Consider the following 24,393-nt stretch of genomic DNA (forward strand, 5'->3'; position numbering starts at 1 on the left):
TGAGATTACTTCAAATGAAGAAATGCTTGACAAATATTATTATAACCTAAAGTCTAGACCTAACAGTTTGTACTGTTAAAATCACTAAAACAAATCAACGATAGAAATTTGAAATGCATAGGTCTAATAAAGAAACTAAAGTTTAGTAATGACAGAACAAAGCAGACTCTTATACTGAAAGATCTAAGTAATAAACGGCTCCTAGTTTTGAGCTCTGGCTACTTGGTCAGCACTACCCAAGCCCTGCCACACCGCTCCACTTACACAAGCCCGTGCCAAGTCGTGCTCCACCTCCCAAACACATCCAGGTATCTCCCACTTCTCTCCACCCCCAGTCATTTCCTACCTGTGTCGCTCCTGCAGCCTCCTCACTGGGCTCCCTGCTTCTGCTTTGCTCCCCTCCACAGGCTGCTGTCCACTCAGCAGCCAGAATAATTGCTTTAAATACTCAAGTTGTCATAATCTCATTCTTATTCAAAACCCCCAGATCTTCCCAATTGACTGCAAGTGGCCAACGAAGCCTCAGCGATAGGATTCAACCCTAACAACTTTGGTTTCCTACTACTCTCCATCACAATGATCTCCCAAAAGTTCCTTAAATGCTTGAAGCCCACCTCAGAGTCTTTGTTCCAGCCATCCCCTCTACCTCCAGCGGTACTCCCCTGGGTAACCATGTGGCCTGCTCTTTCTTAAGTCTATGATCAACTATCCCCCTTATTGCAAAGAGCCTCCTTGGTCCAGCAGGTTAAGTCACTGCCTGTGACGATGCCAGTATCCCATACTGGAGCACTGTTTAAGTCCAGGCTGCTCTCTTTCTGATCCAGCTCCCTGCTAATGGGCTTGGGAAAGCAGAAGATGGTCTGAGTGCTTGGGCCTCTGCCACCCACGTGGGAAACCTGGATGGAGTGCCAGGCTCCTCACTGCAGTCTGGCCCACGTGGGATGCCGGCAATGCAGACGTCAACAGTTTAACCCGGCAACACAGTGCTGGCCTCCCTGTTACAGCTTTCTGACTGAGTACGATTCTGTGGCCTGCTGGAGGATGCTCATTTTTTCAGGAGACACATGTTGAAGTATTTAGGGGTGAGGAGTCATGGAGTTTACAACTCTCAAACGGTTCAGCAAAAAATAATGTGCACGTGGAGAGAGAGAGAGAGAACAAATGACATCTTAACTGGTGATTCAAGGAGAAAAGGATGCTCGTGTTCATTTTTTGGTAACTGTTCTAAAGATTTTAAATGTCCCAAAATGAACAGAAAATAATTCTCCAGCTTAACTTCTCTTTTCTTTGCTCTATTAATCTTCCTACTCGTACATGTTCACCACCATCTAACACCTACGCACACTGTCTGCCTCCCCCAAATAATGTAAGCCTCGCAAGGGCAGGGAGCTGTCTGTGGCTTTTGTATCCCCAGTCCCGCAAACAGTGCCTGACGCAAAGCTGACAATGAATATTCATGCCATGACCGCTGCTGACGGTTCTTCTATGAAGCAGCTACACAGGTCCTCTTATTCTTTGTCTCCGGTGGGCGGTGCTCTCTTCAATGATGAAGCTACTGAGGCAACTTGTCCAGGTTCCAAACTCAGGTGAGACAATAGCCAGGATCCAAACCCAGCCACCTGATTCTTGAGCTGAGGCCTCCCGAGGGAGGCAGCCTTGACCTTCAAAGGGCCCACCTTACACAGGGTGATGCCACTCACTCTTGTCCTCTGTTTAAGGCCGATTCCAAGCAGGTTAAAAATGCATGCTTGCCCAGTGACATGATTTCTGCATGAACCCCCACCCCCACCCCCACCTCCACCCCAAGGACTGCTGGAACAATCTTCTTTTTTTTTTTTTTTTTTTTTTTTTGACGGGCAGGGTTAGTGAGAGAGAGAGAGACAGAGAGAAAGGTCAACCTTCTGTTGTTTCACCCCCAAATGGCTGCCACGGCCGGCGCGCTGCACCGATCTGAAGCCAGGAGCCAGGTGCTTCCTCCTGGTCTCCCATGCGGATGCAGGGCCCAAGCACTTGGGCCATCCTCCACTGCACTCCTGGGCCACAGCAGAGAGCTGGACTGGAAGAGGGGCAACCGGGACAGAATCTGGTGCCCCAACCGGGACTAGAACCTGGGGTACCGGCGCCACAGGCGGAGGATTAGCCAAGTGAGCCGCAGCACCAGCCTGGAACAATCTTCTAAAGGAGGCCGGGCTCAGTGGGCAAACCAGGTTTGCAGTGGGAGAGAGAACACAGGCCCCGGCAAGGTGACCAGCCGCACGCACTCCACCTCTGTGTGCCCCTCTCTCTGCCTCCCTTCCCACAGTCGTTGCACACAAAACCACAGCTCACCAGGTCTGGGATGGCACTCTGCCCTGCACCCCTCCCCCCGGTGCCTCCTGACCGCAAGCCCTCCTCTGCACCTCTCAGGCCACAAACGGCCCTGCGTTGCTTGCAGAAGCGAATTCAAGCTCCAAGGGGGACCTGCAGGGCGCCCCAAGGGGCCTCAAGTACCTGTCAGTCACACAGGTTGCTCCTGCACACTCCGGCTCCCCGTTCTTACCTGGTCTCCTGCTCTTGGAATCTCCTCCCACACGACCCGCTCTCCTCGAAGGCCAGGTGGAATGACCTGACCTCACAGAAGGTAAGGCTTCCTCCCCTGTCCTCCCACGCTCTTCATTTTTAGCCTCTCACGCAGCCCTGCCCTCTTCACAATGCAGGCACTTGATAGCAGCCCTCAGTCCCTCTCCTACAGGCTGTCCTCCGGGAGTAGCTGCACCCCGTGCCTGTGCAATCAGTGTGGAACAATGAACAACTGATGGACCCAGTTGTGGACACTCGTTCTTCTTTCATGTTTTGAAGAAAGGAAAAGGAGCAGCCCCTAAGGGAGGCCCTGGCCTGCACAGACACACCTCTGGAGTGTCTCCCCTTGCGCTGCACCCCAATTCTGAGAGGCGCCTTGGGGAGAACTGGCCAGGTCTCCCTCCAGTGCAGCAGATGGTACGAGCTGAGAGGTGGAACCGAATGCCCAGACCCTGTTGGGGTGAGGACCCAGGCCAGGGAGGCGTAATGGACCCTCTGAAGTTCTCGGTCGCCCCCTGAAGTTCTCGGAGGAGGGGCGTGGTCAGTGGAGAAGGGAGGGGCGGCCACCGAAGGATCCCAGGGAGCACTCGTGAGGTCAGTCTCTCCTAGCCGAGCAGGCCTCAGGCGCTGCAATCCAACTGCTAGACGAGGACACCCCTGGAAAGGCTCTCGCGGGCTCACGTTCCCGCCCCCCACTCCTTCACTGTCCGCTCCCCGACCCGCAGCCGCCTCAGCCCCGGCGCGTCCACAAGGCCCCTGAGCCCAGGGGCGCCGGACAGCCCAGGCGCGGCCTCCACTCACCGAACCCAAGCCTCAGGCAGGCGGCGCTGAGGACGCCGAGGAACCGTCCCAAGCCGCTACCTGCCGCCTTCGCCCATCAGGTGCGGCGTCCACTCCAGGCCGCAGCCTCCGCGGCCCCGCCCCGTCCCGGAGAAGCCCCGCCCACCTGCGCGCCCGCCCCGCCCCCACGCGCTCGGCTCCTCCTTCCCGCGTTCCCACACACCCATAGTGTAGCTCGCTCTCTGCTGGCGAGCGGCTGAGGGCTGCCGCCCGTTCCCTTAGCGCTGTGGACGCGACGGAGCCGGCCCCACAGAGGTGGCCTGGGGACAGGTCGCCGTCCTGGAGGCAGCGCGAGGCCTGCCTTCCCGGCCGTGACTGAGCCGGGCACGACGGACAAGCCTCGGAACCTCGCTTTCCTCCAACATCAGAATGCAAGAGGCCACTTTGGACACGTGTTGGCGGGTGTGCGTCCCCGGAGGCCGGCCCCCAGCCCCTTTCTGCCTCGTCCATGAAGGGACCGCGCCCTTCCATAGCGCGGGAGCGATTTCCTGCCTTTGCTTCCTCCAACCTCCGTACCCGCTGGGGGCTCTCGCTCGGGCGGCCCGGGGATCGGATCCATGACCTCCTTCAGGACTTGGCCTCCCCGAAGCTGTGGGACCCCGACTGGCGGCGGGTCCGTCAGATCCCAGCTCAGACTGCTCTGCTCCCATCTGCAGCGGCTGGCGTCGGCCTCCCTGGCTGTCTTCTCTTGGCAGAGGAGCCCCGGAGTCGCCGCCCTGCTGAGGCACTGAGAACTCACACTGTTGTGCAAGCAGGACCTGTTCCCACGGGCAGGAGAGGAGCCCAGTCCCCTGCTCAACACCGATGCGAGATGTGCCTTCATCTCCGTCATCCTTGGCTGGGGACCCCAAAGTCACTCAAGACAGACTGCCAGCATTCAGGAATTCTCCCTTGAGTTAGCCACACAATCTTTAAAAGTCTGTCAATGAAATTTCTGGGGCCAATGTCCTGTACTATGAAGCCTGCTATCTTTTTTGCTTTTTAAAGACTTATTTATTTGAAAGAGTTACAGAGAGAGGAGAGGCAGAGGGAGACAGAGAAGTCTTCCATCCGCTGGTTCACTCCCCAAATGGCTGCAATGGCTGGAGCTGCACCAATCCGAAGCCAGGAGCCAGCAGCTTCCTCCGGGTCTCCCACGTGGGTGCAGGGGCCCAAGCACTCGGGCCATCCTCCAATGCCTTCCCAGGCCACAGCAGAGAGCTGGATGGAAGGTGGAGCAGCCAGGACACAAACCGGTATCCATATGGGATGCCGGTGCCATGCCACAGTGCCACAGCGCCGGCCCAGAAGCCTACTATCTTAAAAGACATCCGCTACTGCCCTGAGCTATTGGGAACACAGGCAGGTGCAGAGCGTAGCACAAAATGGGAGCCAATCAAGTTTCTTCTCTGCCCTAGGCTGGTAGGAGCTTGGGCCAACTTGGAAGGGTAAGATGGGGTCAGGTGTTCAGACTGTGAGCAGCCAAATGCAAGTTTTGAGCTGTGATGAACAGCAGACCCATGGAGTGCACTCACTATGAGCCACACCCTGTACTAGGGGCATTGCCTGAGTCAATTTTTTTTAATTTATTTGACAGATAAGAGATATAGACAGTGAGAGGGAGAGACAGAGAGAAAGGTCTTCCTTCCATTGGTTCACTCCCCAAATGGCTGCTACAGCTGCCATCCCTGTTTTTGCAAATGAGGAAACTGAGGCTCAGAGAAGGTAAGCCTGTCTAAGGACACAGAGCAATGAGCAGAACCACAGTCTGATCCTGGCCAAGTCCAAAGCTTCTACTCTTCCCCTTTCATAGAGGGAACAGAATACAATAAAGGGACTTTGGGACTGGCTAGTGCCTTCCCAGGAGCAGAGCTGGGTGAGTAGCCCCAGGTCATGGTCTCTACGCACTGGGCAAGGAATGATTCATGAGCCCTTTCTTGGACTTCGCTATGATCCATCAGCAGTGTCCACTCTTTGATCACGAAAGACGCCCTGCTTCCTTTGAGCATTTGGAGAAGGGCTTCCACGCCTGGTCTAGCAGACTTCACAATCAGTGGTTCAGAGAGGCTCCCTTAACTCCTGACAACGCACCTCCAAAAGGAGGGCTGGATGTATTCTGTATCCTCTGACCGGTGTGGCAAGGCCCAACTTACCTTCTTGTCTGTGTAGATAACCACGGGCGAGAAGCTGAGAGGAGGGCACCCATGAGTCTGTGCAGCAGGCTGGGCTGCTCTTCCCGAGTGTCTCTCTCCAGTGCTCTCGCTGCACTTTATGCCAAACCCTATACCACACTCCCGTGACGTTTAGGCAACCCAGAATGTAGCAAGCAAAGCACTGTCCCTAATCTTGCATAAATGCAGAAAGTCATTTTCATTGTATACCTCATGGGGAAGCATACTTCATTTACATAAACAATGAGCATACTTGCACAAAGGGGGTAGAGGGGGTAATCTTGTTCCATAATATTCTGTTTCCCTGTTGAAAATGTTTCCTGGCAGAGAAAGAGCATTTGGAAAAACTGGGCAAAAATAATATGTAAGACTTCCCATGGAACCATTGTGGGTGCCCAAGGGATAAACAGTCGCATTTTCAGCTCCTGGCCAAGCCAACAGCTGCAAGAAGTTGATAAGGACACAGCAGACGGGGCTGGGGAGCAGAGGGGAGCACACATGAAAGCCTCTGAAAGTCTTGGACTTGAACAAGGAAGAAAAAGAAAAGGATGGACTGCCCTCTGCTTTTTACTCTCCATCTGGTTCTTTTTGCAGGTTCTTCTATGAATTTTAAAGAATTACAGATGGGTTTGGACTAAATGCACATCATTGCCATGGGTTTAATCATTCTAAGGTTGTTCTCAGTGCGCAGGTGGAGAAAAGCCCTACGCATTTGAGGAGTGCAGGCAATGGAGACTGGTGTGCTGTGTCACCTCACTGAACAAGCTGGTCCAGCTCCCACTCTTGCCTCCATCCCGGACAAGGCTTATTGGACACTTCGCACTCAGGGCAGCACTATGTGGTCTGAGAAGGAAGGTGTGGTCTTGCTGCAGAGGCCCTTGTGGCCAGGGAGAAGTTTCTACCCTCCCCCACTCCCCTTCTCATCATTCTCTCATCTCGTCCTGTGCCTCTCCCCATCAAAGAAACCTGGATGGACACAGGTCAGAAGATCTACTGTCTGAGCCTGCCCAGTACGCATGGCAGTAGAGTGTCATGAGATGGACATGCATCACGTGTACAAAGTCACCACCATTTGGGCTGTGGGCGGGACATGTTCACAAAGGCTGCAACTCGTGAACCTGGAGGCCAACGCCAAGGACAGAACTCCAGGCACCTCCAGCACAGTTCCACTCCAGAAAGAGCTGATGACGGGACAGGAAAGGAACAGCAGACTCCAAGAAATGTAAACAGCCGTATTTTCAACATAATTTACTACAGGTCTCTGAAGTGTATATAAAACGTTTTAGTGCAACATCTTACAAAGAGTTTTTTCCTTAAAAAAAAACAAAACAAAACAATTCAACAGCTCTCTACATCATGCAAGGGTAGTTTTCTTACCCCATCTTTTTTTTTTTTTTTTTCCTTCAACAATTAACGCAGAGAAACTATTGTTTGAAAAGAATATGAAAACTTGCTACAGAAACACCCTGGGTCAAAGGGGGTGTGGTCATATCCATGTCTTGGAATGCGCCTAGCACAGTGTAGTTTTCCATAAATGCAACATTGTAGACGCAGGTGAGGCAAGAGGGATGCCCAAGCGTTCCTCTCCTGACAAGACTAAAGCTTCGGTAGACAATGTGCAATGAGGTCTTGCAGCCACTGGAGGGCACCATCACCATTCATCCGACGACATCACATTTCCATAGAAATGGTCAAAGAAAGAAGGTCCCGGGGTTTTTCATAGAAAGCTCCCAAAGTTCAAGCCTTGATGGTATCCCCGGCCCGTTAGAAAATAGAAAAAGCAATTCTTAGAATACTGGCTTCGGTTTCTCTCTTCCTTTCACATTTCCTGCAACTGCTTCACCTACTTAACTATGTGCAGCACCTACTTTTCCACTGCTGTGAAGCAATTCCAACTGAAAGCGGGTCGGTCCCAGCCGGCCCTCTGGCACCCTTCCACTCAGAGGGAAAGTCAGTCCTCTTCCCTCGTGACTCAGCCTGTAAAGTAGGAGTCAGCAGTTTCCCACTGAAAGCCCACACCCTTGCGAATGAAGAAATGGGCCCGGAGACCTTCTTTGTTCATGTTGGGGCCCATGCTGTACCTCCAAGGCGTGGATGCAGCATTGTAAACGAGCATCAGTTTGGCTAGCAAACATGGGATGCAGGTGGCACTGCCTACCTGCGGTCTCCTAGGAAGGTCTATCTGCGGGACAGGCAGGCCAGCACCAGCCTGTCCGTCACCCGCTTCCCCTCAGCTGCAGCTTGACACAGCATCCATGGGCCAGCCCACACCCCCCGCAGACTCCTGCTGAGGACTCGCACCCTCATGGTCACCTGCCCTGGCGTCTGTTCATGTTTGGAACATTTGGGCTCCACAGGAACCTCTTGTTGCCTTTTAGTCCTAGAATCCCTGGTAGCTTTTCCCTCTTGGGATTCAAGACGCAAGGTCCTAGAGGAAAGAGAGCTGAATACGGGGAAGCGTGAGCACAAGACATCTTCACAGAGTGAACAACTGGGAGGAGGAAGCCCAGCACCTGGCCCAGTAGTGTAAACAACAGTGGGACACTGGCCCAGAATCCCGGGTGTTAAATTAAAAACGATTGTAACAATGAACAACCAAGTAACCCAAAGCCACACAGAAAGAACCAAGGGAAGAGAGAAACTCCCATAGACAGCGCCTGGCATTCCTCTCTGCTGAGACAGGTGCACTGGAAGAGCTGCACGGGGCCAGGCTGGTGTCCCCTGGGGCTGATGCTCTAATGGCGATGAGAAGGAGCAAGCGGCAAATGGCACAGGAGGAAGACATCAGTGTCTCTGAGGCAGAGGAATGGTCTCATCTGCACATCTCTGCATTCTTCTGTGTCCTCCAGCGCCAGGTCCCGGCATGCCCGCTCTCATCCCCATGTCTTGCTCTTGTGTCCCTGGCCTGGCGCCCACCACATGTTCCTACGGTGGCTGCGTTGGCCCCTGTGCTCGGCTCAGGGCTGTCCCCCTTCCAGCCTTACCCAACACGTCCCCTTCAGAGTCTGGTAAAGCACCTGCAGACAAAAGCCACCAGCTCCCAGCTGTCAGTCAGAGACTGCGCTTGCACAGAACCGGTCAAGCCAGCAACCAGCCTTGTCTTCTCTTCCTTCTCTAAGCATTGGCTTTGGTCAAGCTCAAAGTCAGTCACTGCTGGCAGCAGCCCTCTGCCCTCTTTAGCTCAAAAAGTCTGCACTGCAGGGGGCTTTGACCCATGCTCCCTCCAGGATGGCGTTCTGACTCTCTGGCAGTGATGGGGTGAAGCCGTTGTGCTGCGTAACAGCCAGGCTGGCTGGGCACCGTCTACTCCTAACGGACTTCTGCGGGACTCCTCCTGTACGTCCACAGTTCTTGGAAGCAAAATGTAATGCTTTCATCTTCATTGCAAAGTGGTTCAACCACCCCAGCTGAGGGGAAAGATAAGCTACAGATTGGGCCCACGCTACACACAATGTTCAAGTCTTGGTAAGAAAGGGAAAAAAACTGTTGGAGTATATTTTGGTTCATGGGTGGCATTTTTAAATGCATAAACACAGGAAGTCTTGGAAGATACTCCTTGCCACCGTCACGTCGGCCTTCTTTTGCCATCAGTGAGAAATTTGTTCAAACCCTTATGAGTCCAAAAGGGGTGAAGGGAAGGGTTTTAAAAAGAGTCCATGACAAAACAGAACAACCCCCATCTCTATCTGAGAATACGAGATAAATCAGTGAGTAGATGTGGCACCTGGAGCTACTCACTACATTACCGAAGACAGAAACAAGAAACCCAAGACGATGGCAGGGTCACAACATGTAGGTGCAAGTAGCTAACCAACCAAGACTGCCCCCTGGAGGCGGTCTGTCCCTGTGAACACTTGTCAAGTCTGAGGATCTTCTGCCCCAGCACCGGAGTGTGGGTGCTGTCGACTGAACCATCACAGAGCGAGAGGCGGTGAGGCAGAGCTCGGCTCCTCCACAGCTGACGTCCGCTGGGCCGGCCCCCTTTAGTCTATGGCTCCCGGGTGGATGCTGAGCACGGGGGGCTCCAGGCACGTAGGGGAGTAGTTGAGGTGCGGCTCTTTGATCCACAGCAGGGGCACCCCGTTCTTGCCCTCGGAGTTCTTGCTCGAGTGGCGGCTTTTGAAGCGCACCAGCAGGATGGTGATGACGAGGATTCCGAAGATGGGGAAGGGGTAGAAGAAGACGAAGTAAAAGAGTGCGTCGTTGGAGCAGATCAGAGACTGGAGGCTGGAACCTGAAGAGGATGGCGAGGGAGACGAGACAGTGAGGGCAGCGAGCCTGGACTGCCGGCGCCGTGCCCACCCTGCCCCCACCAACCAGCCCCCACCACAGACGGGGAGACCACCCTTGTGTTTGCTTTCCCGCAGCAATGCCTCTTCCAGTTCTTGGCTGCACCGTCAAAGCAATGCTCCCATTGTCCGTGGAGATCCCTTATTTCTGCTTGGAAGGCCATAGACTATCACATAGCTTGTTGATCGTAAACTCGGCTGCATCTAGGACACTACGGACGCCGTCTCCAGGTCCGTCTGAACCCCCTATGCGGTTCTAGTTCTTGTGTCCCCTGGCATGTAGTTCTGCTGCAAACCTACCCCACCCCCAACCCCTTCCTTTGGGAACCTAACACACTCTCTTCCTTCGAGCTTCCGAGAGCAGAAATGATGCCTGCTTGATTAATACCATTGATTAGAATGTCACCGTGGGCCATGTACAGCTAGCCACAGTGTGTCCAGGACTGCTCAGAACACAGCGTTAGCAATTGCTGGCTACGGAAGAGGATGAAGCCAGGCAGCCTGCGACCCAGGTCCAGGGCTGCTCTGCCACTTGACCGGCCTCGGCGGGAGCCTGGCCTCTGGAAGCCCCTGCTTTCCTGTAACGTAAGGCTGCCTGATGGCCTCTGCCCCTTGACGCTTGCTAACTACGGATGTGCACACAGGCCGGCAAACTGCGGCCTGAGCGGACTCCTCTTATGTCCAGACAGGCATAGTCTGCAGATTGTCAGGTGGTCTAGGTACAAGGTAGGGCTTTTTCTGCTTTTCCTTCCACTGCAGTCATTGCTCAGCAGTGTTAGGAACACATAACATATACTTACACTTCCTAATGTCCAAGACATACAGAATGGCTGATAGTTGTGTTGACCCACAAAAGATCACTTGCATGCGACCCTATCTAATGCCTGGTTAACAGGAGGGGGGTCAAGGAAAAGAAATAGCTGACAAAACTCAAAAACAAATTTAAGATGATGTGGTCAAAATTTTGACTGAAAAGAAGTTGAAAATTCTAGCAAACTAGGCTAAAGCTACTGTAACAAATATCATTTTCAGTCTGAAACAATCCACGTTTTGGCAGAAGGCCAATCAAAACAGTGCCTTGTTGAGACATATAATTCAGGCCACAGGTATGAGAGTACTTTAAAAAGTTCATGGAATATGGACTTAGAAGATAAGTTTATTTTGATGCAAAAAGGTTTTGAAATCATGCGTGGTTTCCTTCATAATACACAATGTCCATGAACTTTTTAAAGACCTCTTGCATGCATGGATCTCAAATTTTTTGTACAAATTTCTTTGCATCATAACAAATTCTCTTTTAATTCTATTTTCTGGCCAGCGCCATGGCTTAACAGGCTAATCCTCTGCCTTGCGGCGCCGGCACACCGGGTTCTAGTCCCGGTTGGGGCGCTGGATCTATCCCGGTTGCCCCTCTTCCAGGCCAGCTCTCTGCTATGGCCCGGGAAGGCAGTGGAGGATGGCCCAAGTCCTTCGGCCCTGCACCCGCTTGGGAGACCAGGAGAAGCACCTGGCTCCTGGCTTCGGATCAGCGAGATGTGCCGGCCGCAGCTGCCATTGGAGGGTGAACCAACGGCAAAAAGGAAGACCTTTCTCTCTGTCTCTCTCTCTCTCACTATCCACTCTGCCTGTCAAAAAAAAAAAAAAAAAATCTATTTTCCCTACAAACTTTTTGAAGTACCTCATACATCAAATCCTACCATATCTCAAACCTTACTAATAAATGCCCACAGCAGTTGAGAATACTTATTGGGGCCAGTGTTGTGGCACAGCAAGTTGAATGGCCTCCTGTGATGCCAGCATCCCATATGGGCACCAGTTTGAGTCCTGGCTGCTCTATTTTCGATCTAGCTCCCTGCAGTGTGCCTGCAGAAGCAGCAGAAATTGGTCTTTGCACTCATGTGGGAGACCCAGATGAAGCTCTTGCCTGGCCCCAGCCATTGTGGCCATTTGGGGAGTGAACAAGTGGATGGAAAATCTTTCTCTCTGTCTCTCACTCTCCTTGTAATTCTGCTTCTCAAATAAAATAAATAAATCTTTTAAAAAACAGACACACATAAGAAAGAAAGAAAAACTGCTTATTGACCCATGAACAAACTCCAGATTTATCTTCCCGGCAGAGTTGGAGCCAACAGGGGTATCCTTCCTCAGTCTCGGGGGAACTTACCTGTATCCAGAACACGGATGCCGATGGGGGCAGACTCCTCCTCTGTCAGCCGATACCATTCCTTCTGGGGGCTGGGCAGCCACTCCTCCACGTGGCAGGAGTAGTTGCCTGTGTCGTGGGGGCTGGCCTGCAGCACCGTGAGCCGGTAGAGCAGCGGAGAGAGCCTCTGGAAGCGAAGCCTGCCCTCCCAGGGGCTGCCCTCTGGGCCAAAGACGGCATCTGGGCCCACACTCAGCAGGACCACGCGTTCTGTCGGGCTCTCCTCGTTGTCCTCGCCGTGCTCCTCGTCGTCGTCCTCCTCCTCTTCTCTTTCCTCCTCCTGTTCTTCCAGACCTGGGCTTCCCTTTTTCCCGGCAGCTTTAGTCCTTAGGGAATACCAGGCCACAGCAAAGCGGGAGTCCTGGCTGGAGCGGGACACGATGCTACAGTCCAGCTGGAAGGCGGCCTTCTCAGACACCGTGGCGTTGGGCACCACCGTGTCCACCTGCAGGGCGGCATCTGGGAACACACAAGGGACAAGGAAGGGACAACAGGCTGCTTTAATTTATTTGTTTAAAACAAACTCAATGTCCATGACTACTGTAATAATATCCATGCCATAGAATGCTTTGCACCTATTGAAAAGACATCCAGGTGGTGCTACAGTCAGGACTGTGGAAGCAGACCCAAGACAAACTGCTACATAGCACCATGCACTCTGTATATCAAGTTGTGCAGAAAAAAAAAAGACTTTTTTGACATATTGTTTATATTTGTATAAAGTATCTGTGGAAGAATTCACAACAGGCTGGCGATGTGGCTGCTGTGGACTCCAGGCAGGGAGGGACACTTATTGCCACTGTAACCCCTTACAGTGGTTGAACAGTGTCCTCCCAGAATCCATGTCTACCTGGAATCTCACAGTGTGACCTTAGGGGCAGCAGGTGTTGTGTCACAGCTCAGGGTGCCCACAGCCCATACTGGAGTGCTTCCGATCCAGCTAATATGCTAATGTGCCTAGGAGGCAACAGAAGATGACCCAAGTACTTGGGTTCCTGCCACCCACGTGGGAGTCATGGATGAAGTTCCTGGCTCTTAGCTTTGGCCTGGCCCAAGCCCCAGCTATTGTTAGGTACTTTGAGGGAGTGAAACAGTGGATGGAAGCATTCTCTCTCTGCCATTTTTTTTTTTTTTTAAGATTTATTTATTTAGAAAGCTGGAGTTACAGAGGAAGAGACAGAAACAGAGAGTGGGGAGATCTTCCATTCACTGGTTCACTTCCAGATAGCTGCAACAGCCAGCATGGGCCAGACTGAAGCCAGGAGCTAGGAGCTTCTTCTGGGTTTCCCACTTGGGTAGCAGGGCTCCGGACATCTGGGCCATCTTCTGCTGCTTTTCCCAGGTGCATCAGCAGGGATCTGGACATCAAGAAGAGCAGCCAGGAACCGAACCAGCACCGATACGGAATGCCGGCATTGCAGGTGGCAACTTTACCTGCTCCACCACAATGCCAGCCCCTGCCCTCCGTTCTGCCTTGCAAATAAGTATACAAATATGAAAACAAAACAAGACAAAAGGAATGTGACCTTATTTAGAAACAGGTCCTTTGGAAACAGGTCCTTTGCAGATGTAGCTGGCTAAGATGAGATCATACTGAATTAGGGTGGACCGTTAAGCAAATAACTAGTGCTATGGATTGAAATCCCCTCAAACTTCATATGGTGATATCCTGACCCCAGTGTGACTATTTAGAGACCGAGCCTTTAGGAGGTTATAAGGGTGGGCCCTCGATCCAATCGGACTGGTTATTTTAGAAGAAGAAGAAGAGAAATAATCTTTCTGTCTCTCTTTAGGTGTGTACACATCAAGGAAAGCCTACCTGAGGACACGGTAAAAAAGCAGCCATTTGCAAGCCAAACAGAGCTCCCTTACCAGAACCAGCCTGAGCCAGCAACCAACCGCAGAGTCCAGAACAGTGAGAAAAAAAACTTCTGCTGCGTAAGCCACCACCCTGTAGCACTGTGTCTGGCAGCCAAGCTGACCAGGACAACGGGCGTCCTTGTTGGAACGAGAGGGAGTATGTGGGGGAGGAGAAAGCCACAGGACACACAGCGTGGGCTGCACTGATGCAGCCGCCAGCCAAGGGCACTGGGAGCTCCCAGCAGCTGGACGAGGCAGGAAGGGTTCCTCCCTGGACCTGTCCGTCACAGGGAGCATGGCTGCAGGGACACCTGGCATTAGAACTTTTGGCCTCCAGAACTGTGAGAGAGTAAGAGCTGTTGAGTTGGCAGCCTTAGGAAGCCAGCACATCTATTCAGTAATTTTTGGGTTTCAACTCTGTGTAGGTAGCTGACTGCTGAAGCCATAGTGAGCCCAACACGGTAAATATTCTCTCCAAGCATTGATGCCTCAGACAGCTGGCAGAGCTGAGGGGGCCACTCCCTCTGCACAACAGCCTTTTGGGAGAGTGCACACAGACTAGGGAGGCCCAGACAAGCCAGAGAGAGGTACCGAGGCAGGTGAGTCACAGCACAGACACAGCCAGACAGGCTCCAAGCTGTTTCTTTTGTTGCCCTTCTTTTCTTTTTCTGGCTCATTGTAGTTGGTTCTGAACTATTCATTCACTCCCTAGCTCCTAAAAGTCCTCCCTTAAGCTCTGTTTATGAAATGTTCATGAAAGATACCAGGTTAACATCAATAAAAGTAAAGAGACCAAATCAGATTCTAGGTGGAGGAAGATCAAGCAGAAGCTATTTCCCAGGTATTGCCCTGGGTTTGAATGAATTGGCTTAATGTTGCTCGCAGGTGAAAACAAAGGGGTTCCTACTGCTTCTGTGGGTCTGGCAGCCCCTTCCCTCTGGCCACATCACTCCCAGCTCACACTGCTGGCTCGTGAAGGCTTGGTAACTGGTCACAGGAGGTGGGCACAGTGCCTGAGCTCAGCTCTCACAGGCAGGAGATGCCCGAGGGCATAGAATGGCAGGATGGAGAATGTTCAGTCAGCTCCCAGACCCCTCTGCTGACCCTGCCAGAGAACACACTGGTATGCTACCCCAAAGTCATGGGAGAGCTGTACCCCACACCAGCCTCTGACGTCGTCTGGTCTGGCCCTTCCAAGACAACTGCAGGCAGGACTCAAAATTCAGGCAGTCTATAGCAGGCTGATTTTTAAGTTGACAATTGTATGGCCCACAAATGATGTTATATAAATAACCACATGGCCCTTGGCAGAAAAAAAGTTCCCCACCCCTGCCCCCAGACCAACGGGGGGCTATGGTGCTTTTTTTCCATCCCAAAGTCCCTAGTGACTGGCTAGCATATCAAGGTGGTGCTGGATGTCAGGTGTGTCAGGTGGTGCTGGTGTGTCAGGTGGTGCTGGGTGATACCCAGTGGAATCCATCACGTGTGACACATGGCCACACAGAGAGCATTAGGCATTCAATTCCTCCAGAAGCTGCCCCTCTGTCTGCTCTCCCTTTGCTTCCTTCTCCTCTAACTGCCTGCTGTGTTTCTTGGCCACTTCCAGTGCCTTGTCTGAATCCAGGACTCAAGTTTTGTGAATGGAATTCATTTCCACCTCCCTACAACCTCCCTGGCCTTAACATGTTTCTCTACCGCCAGGTTGGTTCCCGGTGTGCATCGCCTTCTAGAACAGGCCAAGAAAGTGGATGCCGCCCTCCGGTGCAGGTTAGTGGCCTGTGGCTGTTAGTCTGATGGCTGCTTCCTGGTCACTCTCTGATGAACTTGGTCCTCTCTCCCTGTTTTGTGAGCCACACACAATATTCATTTGCTTCAGCACAACCTGACTGAGGGTACAAGCCCTTCATTGCGTGCTTTATGCTGTAGTGAATGGCCAACTCTAAGCACTGGAAGCTGATTCTTTTTTTTTTTTTTTTTTTTAAGGTTTTTATTTATTTGAAAGGCAGAGTGACAGAGAGGAAGAGACAGCAAGATCTCCATCCACTGGTTCCCTGTCCAGATGGCTGCAACAGCTGATGCTGGGCCAGACCAAAGCCGGGAATCTGCAGCTCCATCTGAGCCTCTTGCATGGGTGACAGGAACCCAAGTGCTTGGGCCATTATCCGCTGCCTTCCTAGGTGCACGAGCAGGATGCTGAGTAGGAAGCAGAGGATCTGGGACTAGAACTCACACTCCGACACTGGGTACAGGTGTCCCAAGCAGTGTACCACAACACCCACACCAATGATTATTATCTCACACGACTCTTAAAGAGTTATGCTATGGGGCCGGTGTGTGGCATAGTGGATCAAGCCTCCACCTGCAGTGCTGGCATCCCATATGGGCACTGGCTCATGTCCCAGCTGCTCCACTTCTGATCCAGCTCCCTGCTAATGGCTTGGGAAAAGCAGTGGAAGATGGGTTCCACTGTGCTTGGGCCCCTGCTACTCATGTGAGAGACCCAGCTCCTGGCTTAGGCCTGGCCTGGTCCCAGCTATTGCGGCCATCGGGAGTGGACCAGCACATGGAGGATATTTCTCTCTCTCTGTCTCTCCCTCTCTCTCTAACTCTTTCAAACAAATAAATCATTTTTAAAAATGTATATTATTTTGAGTTTTCTACTCATATTATGTTCAATTATATCTCAGAAGTAAGTTTTTTAAATACATCCTCACAACAAATGTTACACAACCAGTAAAGACAGTGATGCTGAAATGCTCTCGATGACACACAGAAATAATCACATATAAAGGTGACTGGGGGAATACAACTAAGACAGTAAGATGCTGACTGTGTTTACAGAGAGAGGCAAGACAATATGAAGGGGCCGGCACTGTGGCGTAGCAGGTAAAGCCGCGGCCTGCAGTGCCGACATCCCATGTGGGCATCGGTTCGAGTCCCCGCTGCTCCACCTTCAATTCAGCTCCCTGATATGGCCTGGAAAAGCAGTAGAAGATGGCCCAAGTCCTTGGCTCCTGCACCCATGTGGGAGACCTGGAAGAACCTCCTGGCTCCTGGCTTTGGATCAGCACAGCTCCGGCTGTTGCAGCCATTTGGGGAGTGAACCAGTGGATGGAAGACCTCTCTCTTTCTCTCTTCCTCTCCTTCTCTTTTTGTGTAACTCTGACTTTCAAATAAATAAATAAATCTTTAAAGAAAAAAAAAAAAAAAAAAGATGGGGCCGACACCATGGCGCAGTAGATTAATCCTCTGCCTGAGGTGCCAGCATCCATATGGGCACCAGTTCTAGTCCTGGCTGCTCCTCTTCCAATCCAGCTCTCTGCTATGGCCTGGGAAAGCAGTAGAGGATGGTCCAAGTGCTTGGGAGACCAGGAGGAAGCACCTGGCTCCTGGCTGCATCAGCACAGCTCTGGCCGTTGCGACCATCTGGGGAGTGAACCAATGGAAGGAAGACCTTTCTCTCTGTCTCTCCCTCTCACTGTCTGTAACTCTACCGCTCGAATAAATAAAATCTTTAAAAAAAAAACAAAAAACAAAAACGGAATATGAAGACACAAGGAAAGACCAAAGAGCCTATGCCACACAACAGTAGCAATGTGGGCAGCGGGGTTATGCATAACCTTTCTTTTCAGAGTCATACTTTTCTTCCCAACGCTTTGTAATCAGCACAACTTAATCAGGGACAAACAGATGGAGAGGAGCACGAAAGGTCGCGCCAGCTCTCCCAGTGGAACGGGAGACAGACACAGGTTCCTGGGGCCATGTTGGGAGCACACAGAGTGGCAGGAGGGACACTGGAGTGACTCCTCCACCTGCTCGTCCTCACGGCCTCACAATCCTCTGTGGCATTCAGTTAGCCTTGTTCATACAATCTACCACGCAGGGTGGCTGGGAAGCCAGAAGGCAAATCTAACGGTGGCAGGGGGCAGCTGGTACTCTGTCAGTGTCTGTCTCTTCCCACTCCCCCGGGGGACCTCACCGTGCTGATCTGCAGCAAATGGGTGGGAGTTGTAAGAGGAGGGCATTCAGCTGCCCCTCGCTGCAGTTTCACCTTCAAGAAAAGATAAGCAGCAGTTTCTAGGCAGAGTGGAAAGCAGAAAATACATAAATAAGTCAAAGCTCACGGGAAAATATGAGTAACTCAAAGTGGAGGTGTTTTCCCCCCCAGCTCGGGCAAGACACAGGAGGGCGTGAGACAATGTCCTTTTCCTGTACAATGGGTGCATTCGGCTCCCCAACATGTGCTCCGTGACGTATGGGGCCCAGCACAACCCTGAAGTTCCTGTGTCCCATGGACAAAACAAGATGCTCCAGGCACATGTGAAAACACGACACGAACTACCAGTGGCGCCAAAGACCATAGACGTGGAGGTCCACGTGCTGAGAACAGCAGCAAGACAGCATGTGCAGGCTGACGAAGTCACAAGCTCGTCTCTGCCTATGTCCCTACAAGGACTGTGGACTTCTTACTGTCATCTGGGATGAGGACGTGACGTGGCAAAGAACGCAGGTGATCCTGCACATCCTAGCACTCATCACATGTGTTGAAATGTGTAGCAACAATTATACCTTGCAATTACATGCCCTCAGGTACTTCAGAAATAGCAATAAAGCCAAGAAAAGCCAAAGGCCACCAGAACAGACATGCCTACCAAGAAAGTTACTAGGCAGCGAGAGCACAGGCTGCAGGCCGTACGTGGCTTGCTATTTAGAGCACATGAATCAATTCTTTTCCACTGAAAACCCAGAAGCCTCATTTTTTTCAACCACAGCCCTTATTTCAAGATTTCTGTCATATCCACACTTGTCCAAATCTGAGTGCATTCTATGAAAGCATTCTATTAGCAGGAATAACTAATTGCCAGCTTTTATTCTAATTAAGAAATCAAATCACCTCAGGCCACAGCCAGATGTGCAATTTTCCATTCCAAAGAAAAAAAATTAAGACAACTTTGCAAATGCATAATGTAAACACGCATAGAGTTAACCGCCAGTATATATGTGGCGAATAAGCAACTTGTATCCAGGGCATAAAATACGAGGGGAGCCTCGGCGCGTGGAGGCTGGGGAGATGAGCCCTCACCTGGTCGCATGACTGTGACCGTTGTCTGTCCAGCAGTATCCTCGGCCCGTTTATACCACATGCCGCTGGGGCTGGGCAGCCACTCCTCCACGCGGCAACTGTACGTCCCGCTGTCCTGCACGGCCACGTTCTGGATGAAGAGCCGGTACACGCCGGAGGATGGACTCTCCAGATGCAGCCGGCCCTGCAGCTGGTTCTTGGCCGCCTGCTCGCCGTAGTGGAAGGTGGCCTCGCGGCTCAGGCGGGCCACGGTCTCCCGCTCTGGGTGGTTGGGCTTCCACACAAACCACTCCACCACGAGTTGGGAGGCTGCGCTGGTGCGGTTCAAGACCACACACTCCAGCTGCACCTGCCGGGTCTCCAGAATGGACAGGTTCCCCTGGGCTTGGCTGAGCTTCAGGCGGCTGTCTGGAACAAAGAAGACAAGGAAGTCAGCGCCAAGACAGCAGAAGCAATCCACAGGCACCCTTCCCAACAGCAGGTGAGAAGGCACCTTCCAGACGCAGGACAGCAGCACCAACCCAGCAAACACATGTCAGACATGGCGGCCCAGACAGCACGAGTTCCCTGATCGTGTGTCCTGGGTGCCAGGGAGTTCAGTGTTGCAGGAACAGCAACCCTCTGCACACAACCCGCACGGAGTCAGGTGCCTGGGGGAGGGATGACGCAGCTGTAGAAGGCTATGCACGCAAGGACAGAGGATTGCAGAGCCTGGGGACGACTGATGGAGTGGCAGTGAAAGGACAGGGAGGGGCAAAGCAACCAGCAACTGTTTTTTTTTTTTTTTTTAAATTTTATTTGCAAGACAAAGACCAACTGATGTATCTTTCATCTGATGCTTCATTCTCTAAATGTCTGCAACAGCTGGGGCTGGGCAAGGCCAAAGCCGGGAGCCCAGGACTCAACGCAGACCTCCCGTGGGGGGGGGGGGGGGGGGGCAAGGACCCAAGCACTTAGCCGTCACCTGCTTCCTCCTGGCGTGTGCATCAGTATAAAACTGGGAGCAGAGACAGGACTCGAACTCAGGCACTCTGATAAGGGGTGCGGGTGTCTTAACCACTGCACCAAATGCTGATCAACAGTCAACCTCGAACACTCACCCCTGACAGCTAGAATGTGCTGGGCTGTCAACCACAAAAGAACGGAGAGGAAACTCAGCATAACGTGTTTCCGCGTTGGCCCTGACAACTGCTCTGACCTCAGCAGACACAAAGGAGCCACTGACATACCCAGGCGGTCTGCAATTCAGCCAGCGAGATCTTCCTGCAGGGAAAATATGCTCACTGGTGAGCCCAGATGGCGGGCCCGGAACCTCAGCGAGAGCCCCCACGCCCTCTGCACCAGGGAGAACCGAGAGCTATGGAGACGCCAATGCACCGCAGCTCTTGCGTGACCCCTGGGGTGGGGCAGGGGGTTGGGGACCTCTGCCCTTCAGCACTGTCTACAGGTCCTATGGTGCTCATGTGGCTTCTGGAATCAGAGGGTCACAGGGCCAGCGATTGCAGGACACATGATGTAAACGGCCCAGCTCCCCAGAAAACGCACAGAACACGTGAACTCGATTGTCTCAACATGGAAAGATGAGCTTCTTTGTTGTGGGCTTTTGTTTTCATATTTTGCTAAGGCTCTCTAAGTACATGCATTCTCATTAGGAAGAAATGAGAAGAAAGGAAGGAACTAGAGACAGGACGGAGAGGACAGCGAAAGACAGAAGTCCAGACTCAGCACCGCAGGGGGCCAGCAGTCACACGTGGCCCATGAGTCTTGTGTGGGTCGTGTGAAGTCCCACTGTCCCAGGTCCCACCGTCCCAGCGATGTCCACACACGTTTCAGCAGGTCCTAGCACTGTGTTGGCCAGCACAGCTGCGAGGGCTCAGAGGGGACATCCCCCGGTACACTGAGGCTCCCCCAGAACCAAACGAGGAAAGGGAACGGACGGTGCTGCCTGGAGAAGCAGCTCAGCGGCGGGCCCAGCTTCTGCCACTGAGAACAGCTCTGTGTCTGGGTCACCGGAAACATTCACTGAGCTCTCCCGGGAGACGGGCAATGGGGAGAAAACCCAGTGCCCGCTCACTACGGGAGCTCCTGTTCTCGTGGGAGAGGCGGACAGCCAATACATGCGTAGGCACAGACGTGCCTGAACAACGGAGTATGTCTACAGGGAATACACAGTGGCTGGCAAGAGGGTTTTAGATTTCAGCATGGATAAGTGCTCCATTTCAACTTCTACAGGACCAGGTAACTGGGCAGAACGCTGGGTGCTGGGATGTGCTGTGTGGGGATGGGGGCCTGGGTGCTGCCTAAGGCAAGAAGGAGCCAGGGACGTCTCTCAGAGGCAGAGCTGTCAACCACACATACCTATGGCCAACATAGTGTAGGCTGAGAGAACAGCCAGTGCAAAAGCCCTGCGGTGCTCAAGGACAACAACTGCTCAATGCAGCCATTATTTCCTAGGGATACCATGGCAGTGGCTGAAAATACAAAGACACTGCCTTACCCTCACAGTGCTCACAGGGAAATGCAGAAGAAATTCCATGATCATGACATTATGTATTTTCCATGGGAGCCTCGTGACACAGGAGAAATCAGGGTAGGCTTCCTGATGGTGGTGCTGAGTGAAGTCTTAGGTATGGAGGTGAAGACGGACGAAGCAGCAGGAGAAGCACATTGCAGTCAGAGAGGGTGGCAGAAGCAAAGGCATGGAAGTGGGACTCAGGTGGCAACACCTGCACGACCCCCAGGAAGGACAGGCAAGTGGATGGGGAGACAGGGACAGCATTTAAGGCCGTGCCTTATACCAGAGAGGTTCAACGAAGAGAAAGGGAGTCTGCAAGGCAGGGCCTGCACACAGGGAAGATTTGAAATCACCCAGACTTGCTGAGGGCTGTCCCAGAGGCAGACCTAAAACCCCAGGAGGAAGGTGGCAAGGTAGACTGGTCAGCGATTTGTGCTGCCCCCAGAGCAGAGCCGAGGCTGGCAGAGGTGGTCAGCAGAGGCTGGACACCAGCTGTCCCAGAGCAGACCGAGGGCCACCCCCTCGGAGGGGGCTGGGCGGGGGCTGAGGAAGGGGCAGTTCAGTTTGAAGGGCTTGTGTGGCTGGGTTGGGGGGTAAGGAAGAAGGCGAAGCAGAGGAAACCTGGAAAACACCTTCTAGGGAGGAATCCCGGCCGTGGGACCCGGCTGTGAACCCCAAACCCAAAACAGCTCCCAGAGCTGACACAGACTCCGCTGGCAACTAACTGGCCAGCACAGCTGCCTTCTCAGCAGCGCCTGGGTGAAGGTGGAGCGTCCAGGACCTCTCCACTGGTTGGCATTGGCATCTGGCCCAGCTGCAGGTCAAGTGCACTGGTGTGCACCTGCCGGCAGCCTCAGCACCTGGGCCCCATAGAGCCCCGCCCACCCCATTGCGCCCTTACCTGGCTGCTTCACGGTGACTTCAGTGCGCCCTGAAACCTCCTCCGCCAGCTTGTACCACGCATAGTTGGGGCTCAGCAGCCACTCCTCCACGTGGCAGTAGTAGCTGCCGCTGTCGCTGACCTCGGCCCTCTGGACGGTGAGGCTGAACAGGCCGCCCGATGCATGCCTCTCGAACTGCAGCCTGGGCCGCAGGCCCTCCTCCTCGGCGTAGGTGCCGTACTCAAAGGCGGAGCTGTGGGTGGTTTTGAGGATGAGCTTGCCGTCGGCGTCCGAGGGCTTGTGCACGTACCACAGCACGGCGAAGTGGGAGTTCTGGCTTGTCTGAGACTTCACCGAGCAGTTCAGCTGAATGGGCCTGTTCTCCACCAGGGTGAGGGTCCTCTTGGATTTGCTCACCTGCAGCTTCGTCACTGCGGAGGGAAGGGGCACAGTTCAGAACGATGACCAAGCTCACACCGGCCTGGAGGCCCCAACACTGACCTGCTTCCTCCAAGACAGCTCGGCGTGACAAAGCAGCATGGGGCAGGTGTTACCCCCAGACACCCCTCCGTGTGCTCCCTGCCTGCCACGCCCCTGGGCTGGGGCCCTCACCGACTCGCTCCGCGTGCCCTACCCATGGTCCCTGCCATCCAGGGTGACCCTGATCCAGCTAAGACACAAAGCACAAGGCAGGCCTCTGGCACAGCAGTTAAGACCCCGCTTGAGATGCCCGCACTCCACCCTGGAACGCTGGGTTCAAGCCCTGGCCCTACTCCCAATGCACTCCCAGGAGGCAGCAGGTGATGGCGCCAGTCGTTGGAGCCCTCTCACCCACATGGGAGATCCAGCCTGCGCTCTAGACTCCTGGCTTCAGCCAGACCCAGCTCTGGCTGCTGCAGGCATTTGGGGAGCAAACCCCCAGATGGTAGATCTCCGTCTCTTATTCTTTCAAATAAATAAATAAAGCCTTTTAGAAAACTAAAACCTGCCCCAACACATCCCTATTTAAAAGTGTAGTGGTTCCCAACAGCCCATAGGACGATAAAACTTCCTTTATCCAGCACAGGGTCCCTCCAGGATCGGTGCTGCCTTGTCTCCCATTACGCACCCCCAGGACCCCCATCCCCGCCAGGCAGTGTCTCCCTGACTCTGCTCTTTGCCCTGCTGTGCCTTCTGCCTGTCTCCTCGCCTCCTCCCGTCCCCACCCTTCTCTCCACCCACTCTAGTCCCCTCTCATCCTCGGGCCCGGTGCCCGTCCTCAGCACCCTGTTTACCTCCAGGCTCTTTCCCTTGCATCTGTCTCCCACCTAGCCCATGGCTCCCAGGGGTGGGGCTCGAGCTCTTTCCGTTCAATCAGCCAGTATTCACAAGTGCCCACTCTGTCCCCTACACGCTGCCCTGGAGCTGACTGCACTCAGCCCAGGGCCTGGGCATCACCAAGCACCCGTCAGAGTTTGCTGAAATGCGTGCATGAGTGGGAGAGAGAAGGAGTGCGATGGAGAAATAGGCAGCAGGGGAGGAGAGGGTGCTGGGGTGGCTCCTCCCAGGCAGGGAAAAAGGCGGAGGGCTGAGAAGACGTTGAGTAATGGGACAAAGGGAGCCACTCAAGATACCCTTCCCCCACTCTCCTACTCCCAAAACAGCAAGGGAGGGCAGGCCCCAGAGTGCGGCCCTGGCTGCGACGATCGCCGATGTTCACCTCCATGGCAGAAAGCCAAGGTCTAATGTCACCTATCTCGTGGCGGTAACTTGAGTTCTTCCCCACCCCCCTGTCAATTCAGCTGGCTCTGCCTTCTCCTGCTTTCCCTCCTCCCTGCTACTACAAAGCAGCACAGGAGAGAGCAACGATTTTGATTCTTAAGTCCTCTTAGGAACTGTGCATAGTAAAAATACCATTGCACTCCCACTCCTCTCTCTGCACTTACATTTCACCTGCCAGCTGAGCAAGAGACCTGGCACAGCGCGCACGCGCGCACACACACACACACACCTGACAGGGAGAGCCAGCAGGGC

General features: G+C 53.3%; 1 protein-coding gene across 3 annotated transcripts in view; it reads right to left on the reverse strand.

Moving 5' to 3' along the window:
• Window positions 1-6,784: 6,784 nt before the first annotated feature.
• The window catches only part of IGSF3 (immunoglobulin superfamily member 3), a 91,180-nt gene continuing 73,571 nt past the window's right edge, over window positions 6,785-24,393 (reverse strand). For all 3 annotated transcript variants that reach the window (XM_062192044.1, XM_062192043.1, XM_062192042.1), the window contains 4 exons: window positions 22,401-22,811; window positions 18,985-19,392; window positions 12,003-12,500; window positions 6,785-9,783 (listed from right to left, as the gene is read on the reverse strand). In XM_062192044.1, coding sequence (XP_062048028.1) covers window positions 9,533-9,783; window positions 12,003-12,500; window positions 18,985-19,392; window positions 22,401-22,811 — 1,568 coding nt within the window. In that variant the 3' untranslated portion in view covers window positions 6,785-9,532. The remainder of the gene's footprint in view (window positions 9,784-12,002; window positions 12,501-18,984; window positions 19,393-22,400; window positions 22,812-24,393) is intronic.

Source organism: Lepus europaeus, chromosome 5 (assembly GCF_033115175.1).
Source record: "Lepus europaeus isolate LE1 chromosome 5, mLepTim1.pri, whole genome shotgun sequence".
NCBI lineage: Eukaryota > Metazoa > Chordata > Mammalia > Lagomorpha > Leporidae > Lepus > Lepus europaeus.